General features: G+C 32.4%; 3 protein-coding genes across 5 annotated transcripts; 2 read left to right on the top strand and 1 right to left on the bottom strand.

The window, feature by feature from the left end:
- The first annotated feature begins 111 nt into the window (after positions 1 to 111).
- LOC110665363 (calcium-transporting ATPase 4, endoplasmic reticulum-type) lies at positions 112 to 6,391 on the top strand. Of its 3 annotated transcripts, none has more exons than XM_058143272.1 (9): positions 112 to 323; positions 553 to 2,025; positions 2,336 to 2,387; positions 2,496 to 2,617; positions 3,548 to 3,829; positions 3,936 to 4,313; positions 4,660 to 4,769; positions 5,201 to 5,429; positions 5,544 to 6,391. In XM_058143272.1, exons 2-9 carry the CDS (start codon positions 613 to 615, stop codon positions 6,117 to 6,119), a joined length of 3,162 nt encoding a protein of 1,053 aa, XP_057999255.1. In that variant the 5' UTR covers positions 112 to 323; positions 553 to 612; the 3' UTR covers positions 6,120 to 6,391. The 3 variants fall into 3 exon arrangements, with proteins under 3 accessions (XP_057999255.1, XP_057999243.1, XP_057999249.1); XM_058143260.1 differs by having other exon boundaries at positions 2,336 to 2,405; XM_058143266.1 differs by having other exon boundaries at positions 118 to 263; positions 2,336 to 2,405.
- Positions 6,392 to 6,710: 319 nt separating this feature from the next.
- Positions 6,711 to 7,246, bottom strand: LOC110665364 (histone H4). The gene has a single exon (XM_021825425.2). It carries the CDS (start codon positions 7,155 to 7,157, stop codon positions 6,846 to 6,848), a length of 312 nt encoding a protein of 103 aa, XP_021681117.1. The 5' UTR covers positions 7,158 to 7,246; the 3' UTR covers positions 6,711 to 6,845.
- Positions 7,247 to 17,601: 10,355 nt separating this feature from the next.
- Positions 17,602 to 22,245, top strand: LOC110665362 (uncharacterized). The gene is made up of 6 exons (XM_021825423.2): positions 17,602 to 18,117; positions 18,220 to 18,297; positions 18,400 to 18,480; positions 19,453 to 19,607; positions 19,714 to 20,987; positions 22,033 to 22,245. Exons 1-6 carry the CDS (start codon positions 17,707 to 17,709, stop codon positions 22,152 to 22,154), a joined length of 2,121 nt encoding a protein of 706 aa, XP_021681115.2. The 5' UTR covers positions 17,602 to 17,706; the 3' UTR covers positions 22,155 to 22,245.
- The last annotated feature ends 1,899 nt before the right edge of the window (positions 22,246 to 24,144 follow it).

Below are 24,144 nucleotides of genomic sequence, written 5' to 3'. Positions count from 1 at the left end.
CGGTAACATAACGGACTCATCTTTTGACGTGGCGGATTCCTATTGGTTTGGCATATTCTGATCGTAGCCCTTTCTGAAGCTGGCAAAATTGAAAAAAATAAAAAAATGCACCGAGAGAATGAGAGGGTAGAGGTAGGCATGAGCTATTGAATCGCTCTCTCTGTGGTCCCTTCTTTATATTTCATTGCATTCAACCCTACAAGTGAATGCTCATTTAACAGAGAAGAAGAAGAAAAGAAACAAATCACTGGTACTGGTAGCAGGTGAGAGTGAGAGTTTTAACAGAGTTTCCCCTTTTTGGATTTTACACTCCAACTTTACTGGTAATTGAAACCTAATTTTGATCGGTTTTGATGAATTATGTTCTTCCTTCTCTTTTATGTTTTGATTGGTTCTTAAGAAAGTAATCGGAAAATGGGAAGAAAATTCAGATGGTTCTGAATCCTCCTTTTCCCCCCCTACTTGCTTGAACTTTCTTTTTAGAAATTTTATTTGCTGAATTTTAGGAATTTGCGTTATCAAATCATGATTTTTCTATGTTGTGTTTGCTAGGTCTCAGGCCTGGTCCTGTTATTGAAGGATTGGGAATTGGTTTAATTGGGATTGAGTTTGATGGGGAAGGGTGGGGAGGACTATGGTCAAAGAGAGAAAATTGGTTTGGAATCGCAGGACGAAGATTATTTCCCTGCTTGGTCGAAAGATATTAAAGAATGTGAAGAGCACTACCAAGTGAATCATGAGTTTGGATTGTCGGCTGCAGAAGTTGAGAAGAGGCGGCAGAAATTTGGATATAATGAATTGGAGAAACATGAGGGTGCATCCATTTTTAAACTCATATTGGAGCAATTTAATGACACATTAGTTAGGATTTTATTAGCTGCTGCCATAATCTCTTTTGTGTTGGCTTGGTATGATGGTGAGGAAGGAGGGGAAATGGAGATCACAGCATTTGTGGAACCGTTGGTTATTTTCTTGATCTTGATTGTGAATGCAATTGTGGGCATTTGGCAAGAGAGCAATGCTGAGAAAGCATTGGAAGCCTTGAAAGAAATCCAGTCTGAGCACGCCACAGTGATAAGAGATGGCAAGAAGATTTCGAATTTGCCAGCAAAAGAACTTGTTCCAGGAGATATTGTGGAGTTGAGAGTGGGTGATAAGGTGCCTGCAGATATGCGAGTTTTGAGTTTGATTAGCTCCACAGTTAGGGTGGAGCAAGGTTCTTTGACTGGAGAGAGTGAAGCAGTGAGCAAGACTGTCAAGGCTGTTGCAGGAGACACAGATATACAAGGTAAGAAATGCATGGTTTTTGGGGGAACAACAGTGGTGAATGGAAATTGTATATGCTTGGTTACACAAACAGGAATGAATACAGAGATTGGAAAGGTGCATTCACAGATCCATGAAGCCTCACAGAATGAAGAGGATACCCCATTGAAGAAGAAATTGAATGAGTTCGGAGAGCTTCTAACACTGATAATTGGAGTCATTTGTGCATTGGTTTGGTTGATTAATGTTAAGTACTTTCTTACTTGGGAATATGTTGATGGTTGGCCCAAGAATTTTAAGTTCTCATTTGAGAAGTGCACATATTACTTTGAGATTGCTGTGGCACTGGCAGTGGCTGCTATACCAGAAGGATTGCCTGCAGTCATTACAACATGTTTGGCACTTGGAACTCGAAAGATGGCTCAAAAGAATGCACTTGTTAGAAAGTTGCCTAGTGTTGAGACTCTTGGATGTACAACAGTGATCTGTTCTGACAAAACAGGTACTTTAACAACTAATCAGATGGCCGCGTCAAAGCTAGTGGCTATGGGTTCTAGGATTGGTACTCTTCGATCTTTCAATGTGGAAGGGACTACCTACGACCCTTTGGATGGGAAAATAGAAGACTGGCCAGTGGGTCGAATGGACTCTAATCTTCAGATGATCGCAAAGATTGCTGCAGTCTGCAATGATGCAGGTGTGGAGCGATCTGGTCACCATTATATTGCTAGTGGAATGCCTACAGAGGCTGCCTTAAAGGTAAAATGACCACTTCTCTCTGAATGAACATGGTGACAGAAGTTAAATAGGGAGTGCCAAAACCGAGCATCAATTTTTTTTTTGGCCCCAATTTGTGGTTTTCAATATCACATTTTGCATTCAAATTTACTTCCCATAGATTTTTGAAATAATAAGTAATTTATACTTATTCTTCTTCTTTGTCCTTGTCTGTGTGTATTGTTTGTCAGGAGTATTTTCTAGCAAGTACATGAAATCTGGACATCGACTCAGTTACTAAAGAATTCTGTGATATAAATTCCTAATTGGTTACTTCTCTGCTCTGTACCAGGTACTTGTTGAGAAAATGGGATTTCCTGGTGGACTTAATGAATCATCTTCAGGTCATGGGGATGTTCTACGTATGTACCGTATTCCTATATTTTTGTTTTGCTCATTTGCGTTATTCTGAGGCTTTGAAATGTCCCCCTTTTGTTATTGTGCCACTTAAGGTTGCTGTCAACTATGGAATAAAATGGATCAGCGCATTGCAACTCTTGAGTTCGATCGGTATCGGAAATCCATGGGAGTTATTGTTAAATCCAGCACAGGAAAAAAATCACTGCTAGTGAAGGTTCATTCTCCTCTCTGTCTTGCTGGTTCAGCTTCTTTGGTTCATTTTTCTTTGGTTGTTTCTCCTTTTATTGGCTGATATGGTCATGGATTTTGTTAATGTTAATCACTGAATGAAAAACTTTCACCATTCCTTTTCTGGTGACAAGTTGCATGGCCCAGACATGAACGTAATCTCTCTCTCTCTCTCTCTCTCTCTCTCTCTCTCTCAGTATCAGTAGAGACTTTGCATGTTATAATGTTTTCTGACAAAACATGATATTGGTTGGATTGTTAGAAGCTTTTACATTTTCTTCAATGATGCACTTCCAGAATCATCTTCAAGAAAGTTTGATATGTTTTATACTAAGAATGCTATATGGGAATGGATCTAAAGCTGCTTGAGTCATGAGTGTTTGCCTATAATAATAAAGCTGCTTAAACATTACACATTTCCGAGGATTTAACCCAAAATCGTTTAGAATGGAGAAAGAGAATCCATATAGCCGACCCTAAATTCTTGGAATAAAGGCTTAGTTGAGTTGATTTGAATAAAGATGATACAAGGACTCCTTTTTTGAATTGTTATCACCTGATTTCTCTTCTTTTGTGTATTTTACCAGTAAATATTTTCTTTTCCTAATCCCAATTTCCTTTCCTGTGAACAAAGTCCAAATACTTGAATTATCCCCTTCATCATTCTAATCTTTACTGTCCTACCACGTAATTATCTTTCTATAACATAAGATTGGTATTGAATATGTTATGTTTGTAAACCTCAGAGTTAATTTATCTCTACTTTTTTGGGAAGAATATAAGTCCTTCCTTTTTGATTCTTTGTTACCTTTTGGACTTTCTAGCGGTTTTTTGCTTTTGTATCCTTTCTTTTTCTGTTGTTATGGTTTGCTATATATTTGGGATTTCTTCTGAATATTCTACTTAAATATGGCAGGGTGCAGTAGAAAACGTATTGGAGAGAAGCTCATATGTTCAGCTGCTTGATGGCTCAGTTGTGGAATTGGATCAATATTCAAGAGAGCTTATTTTACAAAGCCTTCATGACATGTCAACCAATGCATTACGTTGTCTAGGTTTTGCTTACAAAGGGTACCTTCCAATGTTTGAAACATATAATGGTGATGAGGACCACCAGGCACATGAGCTTCTACTTAACCCATCTAATTATTCTTCTATTGAGAGTGAACTCATTTTTGTTGGTTTAGTTGGGCTAAGGGTAAGTTTGTCTTGTAATTTTCCTTCTTTTAAAATATTTATTTGTTTGTTTGTATGTTTGTGATGGTTTTATTGCAAAGTTAATCTTTCCTTTCAAATATTGAAAGGATCCCCCTCGGAAAGAGGTTCGTCAAGCAATTGAGGACTGTAAAGCAGCTGGAATCCGTGTTATGGTCATTACAGGTGACAACAAAAATACAGCAGAAGCTATTTGTCGTGAAATAGGTGTATTTGGACCTTATGATGATATCAGCACACGAAGCGTAACTGGAAAAGAATTCATGGACCATCCTGATCAAAGAAATCATTTAAGGCAAGACGGAGGGCTACTGTTCTCTAGGGCTGAACCAAGGCATAAGCAAGAAATAGTGAGGTTGCTTAAAGATGATGGTGAAGTTGTTGCTATGACAGGAGATGGAGTGAATGATGCACCTGCCTTAAAGTTGGCTGATATTGGCATAGCAATGGGCATTGCTGGTACAGAGGTACATCTAATTTGTTGTATATGTTATGATGGACTTCAAACAAGTTACCAAAGATGCACATATCTGCATGCAAATGCATATTGGCCTGCCTTTATTAAGTGTATCCATATGACTTCTTCTCAAGTTACTAGTGATGTTGCTAGCACGGAACACAGATTGAGCACATGTTAGTGTACATCTCTTTTTAATACCCATGTTGATATAGGTATAGACGGTTAACTTTACAAATGTATGTATATATTGCATGTTAAATTATTTTGGTTATTTTTCTACACTATGTAATTCAATATTGCACTCTGTTGTTATTCTGCTCATTAAAATTTTTCAAATACAATTCTCATTCCAGGTTGCCAAAGAAGCCTCTGACATGGTGTTAGCAGATGATAATTTTAGCACTATAGTTGCTGCAGTTGGTGAAGGCAGGTCCATCTACGACAACATGAAGGCTTTTATCAGGTCTGGTATTTATCACTAGGACTCATTTACCGTAGAAATAGACGTTCATCTGCTTATATTGGTGGGTAGATATAGCATGGTTTATTTTCTGTAGATGCTGGGAATTTTTGGTAATGTGTTAATATTAGCCCTACGAGTTATATATCAATGTAATAGGACAGTTGATTTTTGACTTTATGCTTCTGAAGTACACATGATGTCGACATTCTTCTTTTTAGCAATATTCCAGTTCCTCAATCATGTTCCATTGTAAATTTTGGGTAGCATTCAACTTTAAAAATTTCAGAATGCTATCCCATGACATCTCCACTCACAATGAAGAAGATATTTGTTAATATTCTGTTTGTTCCTTGTTGGAAATTGTCTATGTAAAGGGAGTTTCAAGTTCCATTTTCGGTTTCCTCACATTTTGTTTTTAATTGTAATTGTAGGTACATGATCTCCTCAAATATTGGCGAGGTTGCCTCTATATTTCTGACAGCTGCTTTGGGTATTCCAGAAGGGATGATTCCTGTCCAGCTTCTCTGGGTTAATCTTGTGACTGATGGACCGCCAGCAACAGCTTTAGGGTTCAATCCCCCAGACACAGATATAATGAAGAAACCTCCCAGAAAAAGTGATGACTCATTGATAACACCTTGGATTTTATTTCGCTACCTGGTACAAGAGCCGCATTTTTTCCCTGTCATGAAACCAAAATTCTTTTCTTGCTTTGGATGCTGGATTTGTAGTCGGTAAAAGTTTTTGGTTAACCTTGATCTTTACTCAATGCAGGTGATTGGATTTTATGTTGGATTGGCAACAGTAGGTGTATTCATCATATGGTACACACGCCACACATTCATGTTCATTGACCTGAGTGGCGATGGTCATAGTCTTGTCACCTACTCCCAACTTGCCAACTGGGATCAGTGCAGCACCTGGGAAGGTTTTTCAGCGTCACCCTTCACAGCTGGGTCTCAAGTGTTTAATTTTGATGATAATCCATGTGATTACTTTCGAATGGGAAAAATCAAGGCCTCGACTCTCTCCCTCTCTGTCCTGGTTGCCATTGAAATGTTCAATTCCTTGAATGCTCTCTCTGAGGATGGCAGCCTCCTGACAATGCCGCCATGGGTCAATCCATGGCTCCTATTAGCAATGTTCGTCTCATTTGGGTTGCACTTTTTGATCCTGTATGTGCCATTCCTTGCACAAATATTTGGGATTGTTCCTCTCAGCCTGAATGAATGGCTTCTGGTGCTGGCTGTGGCATTCCCAGTCATTCTAATCGATGAGGTTCTTAAGTTTGTGGGAAGGTGTACTACTGGTATGCGATATTCCAGACATTCAAAACACAAGGCAGATTGAGTTATGGTGCGAGAAACATCAAATTTAAGGGGACAATGGATATTTAGGTTTGGAAATCTCATAGAATGTGCCTACTTTACTAACCCTCCTTCTTGGAAAAATAACGGATCGGCCAGGATATTGAAGATTCATGATTGGACTGATTACAGAACTGTATTTACTTTTAAAAGTAGAAATTTTCTGTTCTCAAGTAAATCAAATTTGATCTCCTTTTCTCTCCCTCCAATTTGTGGTATCATCAATTATGTTTTAAGCAAAAATTTTAAAACAAATTTTGTTGTTCCAGTTGTTTGAGACCTGTTTTATTGTTCTAATTCTCATATCAGCAGTAGTCTATGGTAAATGTGATCTTGACAAAAAAAAATAGCAGTCTAAATGAACAAATTAACCTCAGAAAACGAGAAGCATAATGGTTGTTTCAACCCTGCTCCACCGAATATTTGAACTTAAATCCCTTGGGTATAATCCAATACTGTCAAAACTCAACTGCAAAATTGGATTAGACACTATAAAATGGTAGAAATTTTCATCAGTGAGGGTTCCTTCAATACTGAAGAGTCCAAACTCAAAAGCGTTAATACCCTAAAAGGATAAATTTAACAGAAATTTCATTGAAGTTGCAATTCAAAGCACGAATTACACAATCCATTAGCTATCCTACCATAACACTCATAATCCCCAAAATACAGCATCTAATTCACTAATTACATCAAAAAGCTTTAAACTTTAACCACCAAATCCATATAGAGTCCTTCCCTGCCTCTTCAATGCATACACCACATCCATAGCAGTCACCGTCTTTCTTCTCGCGTGCTCAGTGTAGGTCACAGCATCACGGATCACATTCTCCAAGAAAATCTTCAGAACTCCGCGAGTCTCCTCGTAAATCAATCCACTGATCCTCTTCACGCCACCTCTACGAGCCAGCCGACGAATCGCAGGCTTGGTGATTCCCTGAATGTTATCGCGGAGAACCTTCCTGTGACGCTTAGCTCCTCCCTTGCCCAGCCCCTTGCCTCCCTTTCCACGGCCAGACATCTTCTAAATAGGATCTAAATTAAAGCGAAAGAGAAGCCGAGAGACTAGTAGTGTAGTGTTTCCGATGCTTGTGATGTAGAGGATCTTGGATTAGGATATTTATAAGGAAGAGAAATCTGATAGGTGAATGGGGTTGATTCTTGTCGAGGCTGAAAGAGCGGTTTTGGATCGTGGATCAATTTGAATGGACGGTTTAGATTAGAAAGATTGGTGTAGGGAGGATCGATGACGTGGTTACAATTTCTAGGATGTGAAAGACGCGCGGGGTTGTCGTGCGATTTGGCGGGAATGAAAAATTTTTCAGATTTAAAACGGGATAAAGCTCAATTTGTTTGTGGGGAAGATTTAATTTAGTTAATTTTTAATTTTTGATCTAATTTAATTTATAAATTTTAATTTATGTTTAAATTAATTTAATTAATTAATATATATTATTTTTTAATATTAAAATAATTTTTTTTATTGTATAATTATTTAAATAAAAAAATAAAAAAATTATTTTTATTATTTAATATTATTAATCAAATTGAAAACGTAAAAAAATATTTTTATATTTTTATATAATTAATTAAAATTTTAATTATTTAAATAAAAAATATGATTATTGTATTTCATACTTTTAATTTAAAATTATAAAATTATAATTAAATAAAATTAAAAATATAAAAATATTATTTTTTTCATATTATTAATTAATATTAAAAAACTAAAATATAAAAATAACTAATTATAAGTAATTAATTAAGATTAAAAATAATTAACTAAGCAATTAATATTAAAAAATAATTAACTTTACAAATATTTAAAAAATTAAAAAAAAAAAAGAGCAACTCACACACCAAAGTGGTGAGTGAGTTACACTTTCCTTAAAATTGGGCTAAATTAGACATAAATTAAAATTTTTTATGACACCTCTTTATCCGTCTATAGTGTAGTCGAGTAAGGCATGCCACACAGTGTGCCGGAGTACCATATTATATCATAATTTAATTCAATTTATAGTTCTTATTTTTATTGATTAAAAATACTTTTATGTGAAATTTTTATCATTTAAGTCCTTTATTTATAATTTTTTATTAATTTAAATTTTTCACAAATTTTATAAAAAATCCGGCAGAATACCGATTGTAAATTAGAAAAACAGTTCTTTAGAACCTTGGAAAGACACTCCCAAATAATTTATCATATCCCCAACTCCAAATATTCAACATCATCTCAACATTTCTCATCAAATTCTCAATTTTTCATTCATTCAATTCATATCATACTCAAATACTCAAATTTTATTTATGAACACAATTTATAGATAATTACATTAATACATACTTCTATGAGTTTTAAATGTACATGGCAAGATGAAAATCTAATTACAAAAATTTACAAAAATACAATATATAAAATATAAAATGTAGCCTAGTACTGCAGATGTAAGGTAACATTGGACTCTAAGCAGATCGGACTCTCACCCAGTCTGGGGTCTGCTGGGCTTTCGCTCCGTGTCTCCAGTACCTATGCGTTGCAAACAGCGACGCACTAAACTATACTCATAGTAGTGCCAATATAAAATAAAAATAACTGAAATAAAATAATTATGCAGAAGGTATGCTGATATTTTACATAGACTAAATTTTTGGTAATTATTAGTTATATTATTATTTTGATACTTTTTATATTAATTAATTGATTATAATTTATTAAACTTAATTTAATTGTCCAAGTAACCTAGGCAACTTGATTGGACTGGATAAATTGGTAAACTGGCACTAGGTATCAAGTACCTTGGGCCGTCACACAATTGGTTACATAGTGTGTACCAGGTGTGCAACAAAATGACTATTAAGCCATATTAGTCATTAGGCAAAAGGCCAAGCATAATCGACATAATCAAAATAGCCACAAAGCTATTATATCACAGAATGGCAAGAAGGCCATAAAACACGGAATGGCATGAAGCCATATACAGTACTGTTAACAGAACTCTATTGGGATGCCAACCTATCCAAGCCAATCATTCTAGGCATACTAGGACATTTTATACAGTTAACTATTTAATTACTTATATTTGTAGTTTAGAGATCACTATTTACTTGACTATTATACACTAATGTTGACTTTTTAATACCTAATAGATTTGTTAAGTCTAAGTCCATTAATATACCACATTTTGAATTTTATTTTTGTTGACATTAGTTGTCAAACTCAATTTCTAGCCTTCTAAGTTTTATTTCAAATTTTCAGAATTTAAAGTCTATGTTACTGTTCTATTGGACCTTGCTACAATGAAAAATTAACAAAACTTTCATCACAAAAGTTATTCCTTTATGTGTCTAGTTTAATTCTCTTTTTGAATCACTCTATTTGGAGTTTTATAGCTCTAATTATGGCCTAAATACCACAACTGACCAGATTGAAAATTTTCTAGAATTTCTAGGTAGAAATCAATTCTGGCAGTTTTGGTGTCTTGAATTTGATAGACAATTTCATTAAGTTTTGATCAGAATTTAGAGTTATATTCTTCATTAAAGTTGTTCTAAATTGTCTAAGTTTTCCATTGACATAAAATTCAAGTCAATTGGACATTTTTACACTGAGTTATGACCAAATGAACAAATACTGTTCATTTTGTCATTTTCCAGGGACAGCATGTTGGTCACCCGGATTGAGGCAATTTTTAGGTCATTCTATTGTGGTTTTCTGGGTAGGGTTCCTTCATCAAAGTTGTGCCATTATGTATCTAGTTTCATCTCCAATTGGCTTTGCACTAATTGAAGTTTTACAATTCTAGTTATTATTGTCCAATCACACTGAACTCAAGTCCAGTAATTCTAACACCATAAGGGCAGTTTACCAAATCAAACTCCAATGCCCTAATTCACTTTAATTTATAGTTAAATCTTACTAAATGGTCACTAATTGACCATTAAAATATTCATGCACCATTACATGAACAAAACCTTAAATTTTCATAAAACTCTAAATCCCAAATTCTCAAATCTTACATTATACTTACAATTAAAGTTTTTAATTCACTTATACATGTCAAGGGACAGCCCTACACCATTTTAAATCCATTAAAAGCTATCAAACTCAAGAAGATTTATGGCTGCCGAAAATTAGATAGTGTCCCTACATGCATATTTTTACATAATTTCTTCAATTCTTAATTCAATTCCTAGTTTTAATAAAGAATTAAAAGAGAGAAAGAAAGACTCTAGCACTACCCTCTTTGAGAGCTAACCCCAAGCTTGATAAACTTCTTAGTTTCCCTTCCCTTGTGCTGCCTCAAGCTAGTTGTAGTTACAAGGGTCAACTTTAACGAAGATACGAAGAAGTTTTATGGTGTGATTGTAAGAGATTTCTAGTGAGAAAAGAGTGTAAAAATAGAGGTGTGTGTAGAGAGAGAGCTTCGGCTGGATAGGGAAGAAGAAGGCAGAAAATAATTCTTTTATTTAACTTCTTTTTTTTCATTTTAAATGCATTTAAATGTGTTGTTAAATGGTGATTGGTCAATGAGTTTTTATTGCATTATTCTCAAATGAGCATGATGTCATAAATGGGGTATTTATTTCCATTTTCTTTTTTTTTCTTTTTCACTCACTTTTAATTAAATTTTTAGTAATATTTATTCATATTTTATATCATATAATTTATTTATTTAATTGGACAAGTTGAGCAAAAATCGTCTCTAAATGTGAAATGACCAAAATGCTATTCGTTTAGCTTATTGAGCTAAAATTATTTGTACTGATTGATTTAATTATCCTTGCATTTTCTTAACAATCTGTTGTCATCGAAACCTCTATAACTCCTCCCTGGAGTCTAAAAAATTATTTCACGGAATTTCCCTAGGGTTTAGGGCTACTAGCTGTCTTCACAGCAACTTCCCGTTAGGTCACCCATCGCTAGGGCTACGGCTCATTTAACCTTAATATTTTTTATTTCTAAAATTTTTTCTCAATTTTTCTTGACATTATTTGGGCTATTTATGACTTCTCACTCTAGTCTAAATATAGTTCTAGACCTTCTGACTGTCCGGACCGATATTAGTCACTATAACAGTAGAATATACGAACTAACTAAAGTGAATATATTACACTTTTAGATTAAATTGAATCAAAAGTTAAAATTGAGTTAAATTAAACATCTCTAATAAATACAGGAAGAAAATTATATTTTATTCCTATTTAAAACACTTGCTGCTGCTTTTATTTATTTATTATTTACTTTTAAAATTACTACTTTGACACGATCGTAATTATTTATTGATAACCTTTATTTTTTTATTAAATATACCTCAACATTCCTTACTATTTTTAATTTATTTTATTCAATTATGCATAAAATTTTTATAATTTTTATATTATTATTTTAATATATTTTTTAATTTTTATATTTCCAATAAAAAATAAATTGTATCCTTACAATGAGTGGATATTTTTTTCAAATGAAAATGAGTAGATTTAACAAGACATGTTATTTTTTTTTAAATCTTATAAAAAAAAAGAGAATAGCTAATAATCATTTTTTTGACATAATAATTATGAATAAAAGATTAAATAGCATATTTTATTACATGATTTATTGAATTTTTATTTGTTATCTAATATTTTAGAAAAAAAATATTTTGAGCCCCTGAAATTTTTATATTTTTGCTATTGGATTCTCCATTAATTTTTTTTTTATTAAGCCTTAAAACATAATAGAAAAAATAAAAATTCAGAAAAGTTTTCTAATATTTTATTGATCAATCAGTAATAAAAACAAAAAATTTTCAGTTAATCTCATCAATTTCACACCTTCAATTTGATGTTGAGAAAAATTTTCAGTTAATTTCATCAATTTGATGTTGAGTTCTATCTCTAAACACTGTATGTGCATTTTTATTTTCGACAAAAAGAATTGATACCTCTAATAGAGAATACATATTACACAATTAGCAAGTAATCTAATACCAATCAATAGGGGTGGCCACGGTTTAAGAACCGCTGGTTCAGGTTAAATAAAATTATGAACCTAAACCAAATCGTTATGGGATGGTTTGGAAGATAGTTTTTGAACTGCCGGTTTTGGTTCGATCCCTGATTTTAAAAAGTTTGAAGGACAACTTGAAAAAATGACAGTTCAAGATGGTTTAGAGGACGATTTGATAGCGGTTTAGGGACGGTTCAAAGGTAACTTAAACGAAAAAATTAAAGAAAAATTTTATTGATTTAAAATTTAAGTTATATTTATAAATATATTTTAAATTTTCTTAGAAATCTTTCAATAAAAATAAAATAAGATAAAAGAGAATGAAAATAATTTATTTTTAAGAAAATTTTAATAAGAAAATACTTGAATTTGATTAAAAAAACTAGAGATTAAATTAAATTTTTTTTGTTAAAGAAATTAGAAAAATGTCCATGAACTTAATTTTGCCGATATATCCTTTTAGGATTTAGATTAATTAAAATTTACAGTTCTATTGCTTGCAGTTTTTAAAAAATTATATGATAATTGATAATTAAAAGTATAAAATAGAAAAATAAAATAAAATAGAGTGTATTAAAAATTTTATTGAGGATATAAAAGAATAACAGAGTAATTGAAATAGTATTGAAAATTTCAGTGAGCATATAAAGTAATAAAGTAGGGAAATTGAGAATTAAAATGAGTGTATAAAATAATTATTTAGAGAATTTGAGAGAAATTGAAAAGTATTAAGAATTAAAGAGGGTATAGAGAATAATTTTGTAAAGAATTTATGATTTATATAAATGAATTAGGAGTGAGATGAGATATTTATTGAAATCTTTTGTATTTAAATCGCCGGTTTAATCCGATTCAAAACCATAGGTTAAATCTGGTTTAGAATTGTTAGTTCACGGTTTTAAAATATATGAATCTAAACCAAATCGCAAAAGGGCGATTTCAGTTTGGTTCGAAGTTGGTTTTGATTTTGACCAAATCGAATTTAATTTGGTTCTGATTTGAAATCGGACCATGGCCACTCCTACCAATCAAATTTTAACACCTAAACACCAAATACACACACACACACACACACTCTGAAGGAGCGGAAGCATGAAAAATATAAGTTTAGATCATTGAATTCAAAATTTTTCTTCTAGGGTGTCATGCATAATGCAATATTCATTGTTTATCTATTTGATTTCAATGTTAAACAGCATATTAAAACTCTTTTAATATGTTTTTGGATCTACATTTGTCATTTAAGATTTTAGAATTAACAAATTAATTTATTAAAACCCTATATTAGATTAATAACAAGTACACTAACCTTTTGATGCACTGTAATTGTGTTTAGCACCTTTGAGATGCGCCTAGGACATCAGATGTTGTCCCTCTAGCTTGTCCACATTAAGATCACTAATGGCAGCCCCTTGAACAGTTTCTCAAGCCTTTTCAATCAATTAGAAATTCAGATTTTACCTTTAGAGAGATTACATATGTATACAGGACACTAGAAACGATTTCTAGCAATTTTAATTCAAGAGAATGTTGGCAATTCTCTTTGAATTGATAAGAGATGAAGAAGATGAGAGGAAGAGCACTCCAAGGGTGGCGGCACCTATGAAGAACAGCAGCTTGTTATTTTACTCTTTCATAGCAGCACATTATATAGCTAGGTCACCACTTAAAACCCTTGCCACATGTCACATTCTTATTGACTCTTAGTTTAATTGACCCAATCACATTGTGCCAAGTGTCAAACTTAGATTTAATCTTGACTTTGATTATCTTACATGATTAAAAGACAATTGGCAAGCTTATGTGTAGTGCCGCGTGTCACCATCTCATGGTGCCACATGTCACCCTGTGAAATGATCAAAATACCCCTGTGTCTTAATTTTGAGTTCTCAAACCAAAATAATTATTTCTCTTATTCTAATAAATTTATATCAAATATAAATTAATTAATTAATCTCTATTAATTAATTTCTCATAATTAAATTCATATTTAAACACTTTAAATATAAATTTAACTTATACTATACATCAAATAACCTAGATTTGGTTTCAAGCCATGCTAGGGACTTTGCAATCTAATTGCAAACTAAACCTAATTAATTAATTAATTAATTAATTAAATCATATTTAACTTGGTAATTACTTGTGTATGTGAGTGACTCACTAGACTCATCACTAATTGGCAATGAGATATGATATTAACTCTTAATATCATCATAACTCTTTCTTACCATAAATAATTTCTCTAAATCATTTTATGCATCTAATAGACCACTGTTAACACCTAGCATAGCATGCCATGGCCACCCAATCAGTAATAAGATTTACCTTAAATGAACCTATAATCATATGTTACCATGCACTAGAATCTCTCTGTTATAAAATCCCAATTCGAGCTGGAGTCATGGTTTATGTCAAACCCCATTTGCTATGAATATTATGTTTTCTTTTAATTCCAGTTTTTTATTAAAAAGATTTTCTCATCAGAAACTATTTTCTGATTAAATCTATCTATCCTTGTCAGGAACTTGAAACATCAAGAATGATTAAATGAACATAGGATTTTATCCCCATTTACTTAGGGTAACAGATTCCATCTTGATCAACACCTACCTCCATATATAACTACTAGGAGCCAACACATGTTCATATACCCATACACAGTACAAGTATGAAAGCAGTATCAAACTCAAACCACCTATATACAAGATAACTGTGTTATCTCAAGTCTAAAGATTATATGCACCGATATGATTTATGACAATACATTGACAAGAGTAAACTCCATGTACTTGTCATAAATGTCACTGGTTCGGCCTACTTATCATGCATAAGTGCCTACCATGTTTATTATATGGCATGTGACTCACAATTCCATCTTATTTATATCTCATGTAAATAACTTGGGAACAAACATGATTATAATCTTTCTGGATAAATCATATCCTTATTGTGAAGTATCCTCGATTGTGAACCAATTTATGATACTTTGTGCAATAAATACTGTCACTCATTTTCTTAACAACTTAAAAAATAGAATTTCTAACAAAATATCAATGGATCTTTTCTATTACACATAAATATATTATGTAAATGGAAAAGTGAAAATGCCTTGTATTAATAAAATATGTACAAGATACATACTAAATGATATGCTCTATGGCATAATACACACACACACACACGTAAAACAACAAAATCCATAAAGAAATAAAGAGTATTTATAGTTACATACCAATCGATTACTAGGAACGTAACTGTTAGTTTAACAAAAACGAATGTAACTAGTAGTATAACAGAAACAACCATAGATTCAATATGCATCTAAGGCAACATACAAACATTCTGCCTGTTGACTCCATAACTTAAAGGAGCATGAATTTTGATGATAGTAAAACTCAGCTAGAATCAAACTAACTTTTCTTTAAGTATTCTGATGTATCTTCCTAAGGATTTAAAAATAGATTCATGAATTGATGAAATTGTGCCTTAAAGAAAGATGACATCCTAAGGCAACTTAAGATGAATCAAAGACAAAGAAGACAAGAAAGAAAAGGCTACCTTCTAAGCTACATTGAATATCAAAATGAAGGTACATAGTTTAGAATTTAGTTTAGGTTTCTTAAGAATATTTGTGAAAAGAAATGAGGAGTAGAGCCAATAATATTAATTTTTAAACCCTCAAATTTTTATCCTAAGTTTTTAGAACTTGTTTTTAACTTTTGAATAGCCTAAAAGTATTTTATTGAGTTTTGGTGCAAAGTTTTAATTTTTCAAAGTTGAGTAAAAAAGTTTTACCTGATATGCTAACTAGTTTGCTAATTGACTTAACTCCATACAACATCAAAGAAAATGATAAAATAACACCTATTTTCTTAAAATTTAAATTTGTAACTTTCAGATGAGTTCTCAAACGGTCATAAATAATTTGGGACTATAAATACACTTACTTTTGGGCATTTTGCACTTAATAAAAGTTGCTTTAGTGTTCCTAACTCTTTAAAGTCATTTAAAACTTTCGGTTACAGTGTTACACTTGTTTTCATTACTCATCATTGGCATATCTACTCATCTCTTCTTTCTAGATTATGATGTAATGAGTGAGAGTGAGTTTTAAAAATCTTATTAGCGTTTATGAGAGGTCCTTCAAGCACCTATTGAAGCTTAATGATATAAAATGTTTGGGATAATGTAAGAAGTTTGAAGCTACTTTGTAAAGCTTTGGAGTGCAGATTTGTAAAGGATTTGTGTCTCTTACCTTTAAAAGAGAAGAATAGTGAAGTGAAAACTCAAAGTGGCATCTTTGAGAGAATAAATGTATATTAGTTAGGCCGAACCACTATAAAATTTTAGTGTTTAATTTTCTTAACCTTTGCTCTTTAAATTTTTGCATTTTATTTTCTAATTAAGTTAATTTTGCTATGTTGAGAATTGAATTAGTTTATTGCTCTATTTGTTGAGGACTGATATATTTTATTTACTTTGTTGTGATTTGAATTAGTTTAATGCTTTATTTGCTAAGTACTAATATATTCTAATTGAACAGTATACTATGCATGCTTTAAGTTAAATTTATATATACTATTTGCTTGAGCTATTTTATATATACATTTCACATTAGAATATTTTATTAAACTAAGCCATGATTTTTTAAAAATTTTAAATAAAAATAAAAAATATATTAATCCAATTCACTCTCCTTCTTCGACACATTTGGTACATCACTGCCATCAACAAATATCGGAGATAGAAACCCATGATCTAACACAAACCACTGCATTTAGAAATCAAGAGAATGATTTGACTTCCGAGGTTGGAATAGCGAGGGACGAGGACCCATGATTCGATGCAAACCGCCACAAACCACTACACGGTTCGGAGTGCACAATGGGATTAGAGGGCAACGTGACAAGAGGTGAGATTAGGGGCGAAAAAAATGTTAATGCTGAAAGGGAGAAGAATTCGAGAGGTGAGAGAGGGAGAAAAGGCCAGAAGGGACGGACGGCGAGCGACATTGAGAAGGAGAGAAAATGCATGGATCAAGTTTTGAAAAAAAAATGATTTTTTTTGAACAAAAAATTAAATCGAATTAAAAATTAAAAATAACTGAAATAATAAGTCAAATTAAATAAAATAAATAAAAAAAATTGAACCTGTTAAACCGAAAACTGCACAACTCTGTATAGAAGTTTATAATTATAATTTTAAGAGTTACGATTATTTTAATATTCTAAAAAAATTACTATTATATTTTCAATAAATCATTATCCCTTTAATTTTCTTATTTTGAAAAAATTGATATAATTTATATTGATATAATTAATTTAAATTTTTATTATAAAAATTAAATTAATTAAAAATTTAAAGAACGTAAATTAATTCAAATCAAATTAACTAATGAAATGAAAAAAAAAAAAAGGGAATTGTTCCTTTTGGGATTTTTGTTTTGACCACTTAATGACTCAAAAATTTCCCATTCAGTTAAAATTCACAGGAGCTCTTAAACCCTACAAATCCCACAGCAAAACCCTACACAAGGAAACACCCCCGTCCTTCTCGCTCCCTCTCTCTGCAAAAGATGGGGTTCTTCGACCTCAACATACCCTATGAAACCTCTCAATCTTCAAAGACGACGCGCATCAAGGTGGTAATCAAAGCTATGGAGCTAGGCTACACTGGTATCGCCTATAACCGCACGATCAAGGGCGTCATGTCTGATCACGATCGCTGCTCTATTATGCCTCTATCCCTTTCATCTCTTCTCAATGTTGCTCCTTCTCTCGCCTCCTCCGTCAATCTCCATCGCGACCTTCTTGGTATCCCACGCTCCTCCCCCTTCCGTCAGTACACGCGCTTGACTGTCTCTGTCGATACTCCTGCTCAGTGTCAGGCGCTTAACAGTGGGAATCCAATTTTGAAGACTTATGATTTGGTTGCTGTTAGGCCTCTTAATCAGAGCGCTTTCGATCATGCCTGCGAGAAATCTGAGGTTCCTAGTTATATATATTGTTTTTTTTATTTTTAATATTTTAATGTAGTTATGTTTCTTAATTGGAGATTGATTCTCTTGTTTGTTTGATAATTTACACAGGTGGATATAATTGCTATTGATTTCTCAGAGAAGCTGCCTTTTAGGTTGAAGCTGCCAATGGTTAAAGCTGCTATGGAGGTTTGTTTTGATATTCATTACCATTTTCATTCTTGTTCCTTTTGATTTGAAGTTTCTTTTGGTTTTGGTGGTGTTAACCTTTTTTGGTTTTATGATATGCAGCGTGGAGTTCACTTTGAAATTTCATACTCTGATCTTATTCTGGATGTTCAAGTTAGGAGGCAAATGATATCAAATGCCAAGGTGAACTTTTACATTGATTAATAGTAGATTATTAAACAGATTAGACAGTAAAGCCTTCGAGCACTGAGTAAAACATCTATTTGCATTGTGCTTCTTAACTACTCATTTGGTTGCTTCATTTCATTATTGCCTTCCCTTTAACTTATACATTGTGATTTCTCTCGTTGAATCATGGTTTGATATGCATGTTATTGTTGGGGAAAAAAATGCTACTAATCAGTAAGTAGTGTTGTGAGAGAATCAGAATTGCCATAACCTTTACTTTTCAGCTTTGATTTTAATTGAGTGCTGTTGGTTAAAGCTTTTTTGCACAGTTTTCTGGAATGATCATCAGAAGCTTGCTTGTTATAGACTCTTTTTAGTCATTTTTTTTGGATTAACTGCTGCATAAAGCTTGTGTATAACGATGCAATTAGAAAAGCTCGGATTATTGAAAGCTTTTGTTATTATTGGTGTTGGACTGCACTAAGCTAGAGCTCGCTCTTCTATTTTCATTTTATTGTTGAGTCTCTTCCTTTTGCTGGGAGCAAAAGACTTCTTTGTTTGATTTGACAAGGAGTTCCCTGAAATTTATCACTGATAAACAAAGGACTCACTATTTATTTCCACAAGTATCTTGAACTGGGTAATAGCAATAGCTTTACAAATAATGTTTTCAGAATGGTTTGAGGACCCCTTTAAAGGCAAGTACTTAGTGTTAGTCCTGCTTGAGCAATGTCCTTGGAGAGTTGTGGTTCTTTTCTTCTGTATTCTTAATGAAGATGAAGCCACTGCTTCTCAAGAAAAAAGCTATGAACCTTGGTGTTTTGTAATTGAACAAGTGTGAATTTTCTTTCCAGTTAAGAGTCTACAAACACAATAGTTATCAGTCTTATTGGGTTCATCTTGCTGATACAAAAATGAGTATCTTTGTATGAATTATGAATGCATCTTCTTTCTTATCATCTGAGCCACACTCTATCTGACTTCCAGTTACTGGTGGATTGGACTCGAGGAAGGAATCTCATTTTCTCAAGTGCTGCTCCTTCTGTGAATGAACTTAGAGGGCCATATGATGCTGCAAATTTATCATCTTTGCTTGGGCTCTCTATTGAACGAGCTAAAGCAGCTATTTCAAAGAACTGTAGGTACAACAATTTGCAGAAAGCCCAAATTCTGGCAGTTATGCAAGTACAATGAACTGATGTTAGGAGATCTTTTTTTTTTTTTCCTTTTTCCCCTAATGTTTTGCAGGAATCTTGTAGCTAATGCTTTAAGGAAAAAACACTTTTACAAGGGGGCTATTAGAGTTGAATTGATATCATCTGATGAAAAATCTGGCTCCAAGGAACCATTGTCTATGGACTGGCTTAAATGGGATCCCATCTCAAGTGGTGAAGGAGATTTGCAACTAGAGGATATGGCAAAGTCTTTCTCTGCCACTATTAGCGTTTCCAATTCTGTTAAAGCCATTGATTTTGCTTCACTTATTGGCAGCATGCCACCTCATGGTGAAAAGTTTTTGACTGCTAAGGCAGTTGAGCTACCAGTTGCAGCAACTGGAGTGTCTGAAAATCTTCTTCCAGAAACAGATTGGAATTCGTTTTTCAATTCTCCATCAAAGAATCAGACCTTTGATCATGGGAGTTCTCGAGAGCTATGTTTTCCAAACAATGCTGCAAAAAATTCAACTAATTTTGACGAAATTGGAACTCCTACTAACGCCATTGAGGAAGGGCCAAAAGATTCGAATGGCAAAGATGCATTACTTCCTTTGATTGTAACTCAAAAGCCTGATTTGCAATCACAAAAACACATCCCTAGTTGTGAATTAAATGCTATGGAACTAAACGAGGATATAATGCATCAGCTATCTGCTGCAGAAGTTGAGTTGACGGATTCTTGTGTTCATGACAACAAAAGAATAGAAACTTTATCTGAGAATGTTAATTTTCTAGCTCCTCAGATTAAAAAGTGTATGAATTCACAAGGTTCTGATGCATTTTTAGATTCACAAGTTTCTGATGCATTTTTAGATGCACAAAATGTTGTGATGGATACAGACATGGCAGAGATGGGTGTAAAAGATCAGGAAGATACACCTGTAATTGAAAATATTTCTGGCAGAGAATATTGCAAGGAATCAGATGATGATACTATGACACTTGGGGATCATGTTCGATTTCCTTTAGTCTGTGGTGATATTAAAATTAAAGAGGCCCCTTCAGTTGCAAATCAGGAGAACCTAGAGGAGGTGGCGATGGAAGAGCGAGAGGCTATGGAGATCCCAGAGGTGGCAATGGAAGAGCAAGAGGTTATGGAGACCCTAGAGGGGGTGGCAATGGAAGAGCAAGTACTTGGAGATGTAGATACTGAAAATGTTCTTGGCCGGGACAATGATTTGAAAGCTAAAGATACCTCTTCAGGTGCACATTTTATGCCCTTGGAGGAGGAGGCAATGAAGGAACAAAAGCTTGAAGAAACTGATGCTGAAAGTAATCATCCAATGTTCTTCCCATCTTCTTCAGGTACTATTTCATTAGCATTTTCAGAATTAAATGCTTTGTTATGCCAACAGTATCCAAACTATACTCGCCTGAAAAAGTATTTCAAATTAGATAATGAATTTTGTAATTGAATTTTAATTATTCTGATTTTGAGTTCATTTAGTTTGTGTTATTTTGATAACTCGTCCATGATCTCCTTTTGGTTCAACTAATAGGTAATTTCAGTTTTATTCCAATCTTTGTTTCTTCTTGTCTTAGGATATTCCATCATATTTATTTTGTTTAAAGTTTTCTTTCTTCTTAACAAGTCTTGTTTCATGGAAATAATCCTGAAAAAAATGAATATACCTATTTAATTGGTGTCATGAGAGTCAGAAACTACACCAACGATACAGAAACTCTACTTACCTTGACAGATTTGAGTATGTCTACTTTTCTCAAGGAAATATTTCAGTTCAGATAACTGAATTCCAAGGGTGAATTTTTTGATTTTAAATTTCATAAATAACTATAACACTTAAAAAGAACATAAGAATTTTAAGAGTCAATTGAAAATTTTCAAGGGATTAAGTATAAATTTCTAACAAAAATAATAGAAAATTTAAGGGTATAAATAGAAGTTTTATAAAGTTGGGGGCCCAAAGATATATTCTAACAAATTTTACAGAAAATATAGGGATATAAATTGAAATTTTGCAAAGCATGGAGGCGCCATGGCCCCTCCAACAATGCATTTAGTTCCGCCCTGGCTGAATCGTGACTTTCCTGATTTGAGTGATTGAATATTTCAATTCTCAATTTATTTAGTTTTAGAGTTCCTCCCTCAGCCATGACTTTTAGCAATTTCAGTGTTGTTTCTTCATTTATTCTGTTCAAAATTTTCTTTTCTTATCACTTCCTTATTTAGAAGTCTTCAAACTGCTGTATTTTGATTTCAAGGTTTGACTTCTGTGTGGATTTTCCCAGCTTTTTTCTTTACAAAATCATCCTTTGAATAAATTCTTTTCTATTATCTTTGTTGCTATTCTACTCACAGCTTACTCCTCTTTATTATATATGTATGCAGGGAAATCCAGGGCAAAGCAGAGGTTACTTCAACAGCCTCTTGTATTTCCTTTGAAGCGATTGTTGAATCCTATACCTTTCAAAAAGAAATCTAAAAAATTTAAACACAAGATGAATGTGTAACCAAGCGCTCTCTCCTCCCTCCAAATATTTACTCCTGTTCGGAATCTATAATTTTTTAAGAATTCAATTCAATTAATTTTCTTTTGGTTAATTCTTATGTTTGGAAAAAAAGAAATTAATTCTTTTTAACTTAAAAAAAATTCATTTTAAAAGAAATAGAAATTAAGAATGAATGTGTGAGAATTCAATTGAATTTTTTTTTGCCTTTTTCCAAATGATTTACTCTATTGAATCATTGCTTTCGGTAGTTGAATGCTAATTCATCAATGGCAATCTTTCTAGTGAAATTTTGTAACAGATCTTTCAGACGTATCTGCAGTTCAAATTTTGGTGCGAGTGATTACAGTGCAAATTGAATTTTTTACTTGAAAAGATATTGAAAATTGTCAAATTTGTGCAGTTTAGTCCTGAGAATAACCTTATGGTGGGTTCCATGTGGTGGTGCATTTTCATTTTTAATTCATAATGAAACCCAACCTAAAAAAATTGATAAATTCAATGCGGTGCATGTTGTTGCACAACTCATGTTATGCAAGTAAACTGAACAAGGAGAAGACAAGATGCATGATGTTTATGTGAAATTTTGGCTTGGTTTTCTCATTCGCAAATAAGAAGAGACGGTCATTAAATGCACTGAGCACCAACATTGTTTAAAAAAAAAAAATACTATTTAGAGATCACTTTTTTTTAAAAAATATAATTTTTAAAATATACGAATTAAATAGTTAATTTTATTAAAATATAAAAATTAAATAATAATTTTTAAAAAAATAAAATAGATCAAAAATTAAAAGTTAAAAAAAGGAATCTTGATCCAGAAGCCGGCTACATACAGAAAAGACTTTAGTAAACTTTTGGGGGTCTTCTAACATCTCTTTCAAATGCTGATCTAGAAAAGACCCATAAATTAATAGAAACCAGAGAAAATTAATGTCAAAAAAGATGATAAATGCAAAATTCTCATATAAGCTATACATATCAACATCAGGGAAATTAGGGAAACTAATTTTCTACTATGGAAGTAATTAGTTTGCATGTATTTCTTTCATAAATCATAAGTTTTTGAAAAATTAAAATACATCACTTCACTAATAATTCAGTTAAAAAACATCAAGGAAATTATAAGATATCACTTCATTTTCATGCGGGTAATTGATATGAAATGATAAATTAATAAAAAATTGATGAATAGTTATAATTTAATGGGAAATATTTTTTTTTTGGAATAATAGTTCTTTAAAATTTAGGAAATGTGAAACTAAATAACTAATTATTAATCACTAGAATCACAAATTCTCCAAGCAATCAACTATTAATTACAATACAGTGACAGATCTGTTTATTTCCTTGGAGGAAAGTCAACACAGGCCATTCATATATATATATATATATATATATATATATTAAGAAGGAATCAACCAATTAGAATCTTGATGTGTTACCTTTTATCATCAAGTCTTTTAATTGTAGTGGTCTTAAATTTATTTGAATGCCTAAAAATTCCAATTAGATAGAAAAGACATTTAAAGAAATACATTTATGAAAAGGTAAAAGGTTTATTTTCGCTCTAAAACCAAAAGTATAAGTAAATAGTCGTATAAATTTTTAAAATATTTATAAGCTCTTCAAATTTTAAAAATAAATTAAAAAAATTCTTTTACTATTTTAGAAATAAATAAGTTCTTTAATTTTTGAAAATAGATAGAAAAAATTAAACTATAATTAACCTCTAATATAAATTCAGCTAAAGCCATCCACTAAAATTTTTTAGTCTTGCATAGGGTCTTCATCAATAATTCTACACATTTGATTTGCAATATTTGATAGATATCTGCTACATTCTGAAGTAGATTAGTAAGTTAATTTTTGTCAAATGATTTAAGAAACTTCTATATAGATTCATCATTTTGGTCATAGTTTCTATAGAGAAGCTTCTTAAATCATTCAGTAAAAAATAATTTATCAATTTGTTTCAGGATGCAACAGATAT

The sequence above is a fragment of the Hevea brasiliensis genome, chromosome 1 (genome assembly GCF_030052815.1).
Source record: "Hevea brasiliensis isolate MT/VB/25A 57/8 chromosome 1, ASM3005281v1, whole genome shotgun sequence".
In the NCBI taxonomy this organism is placed as follows: domain Eukaryota; kingdom Viridiplantae; phylum Streptophyta; class Magnoliopsida; order Malpighiales; family Euphorbiaceae; genus Hevea; species Hevea brasiliensis.
Note: the sequence above shows the minus strand (reverse complement) of the source record. Positions and strands in the feature narration are given on the sequence as shown.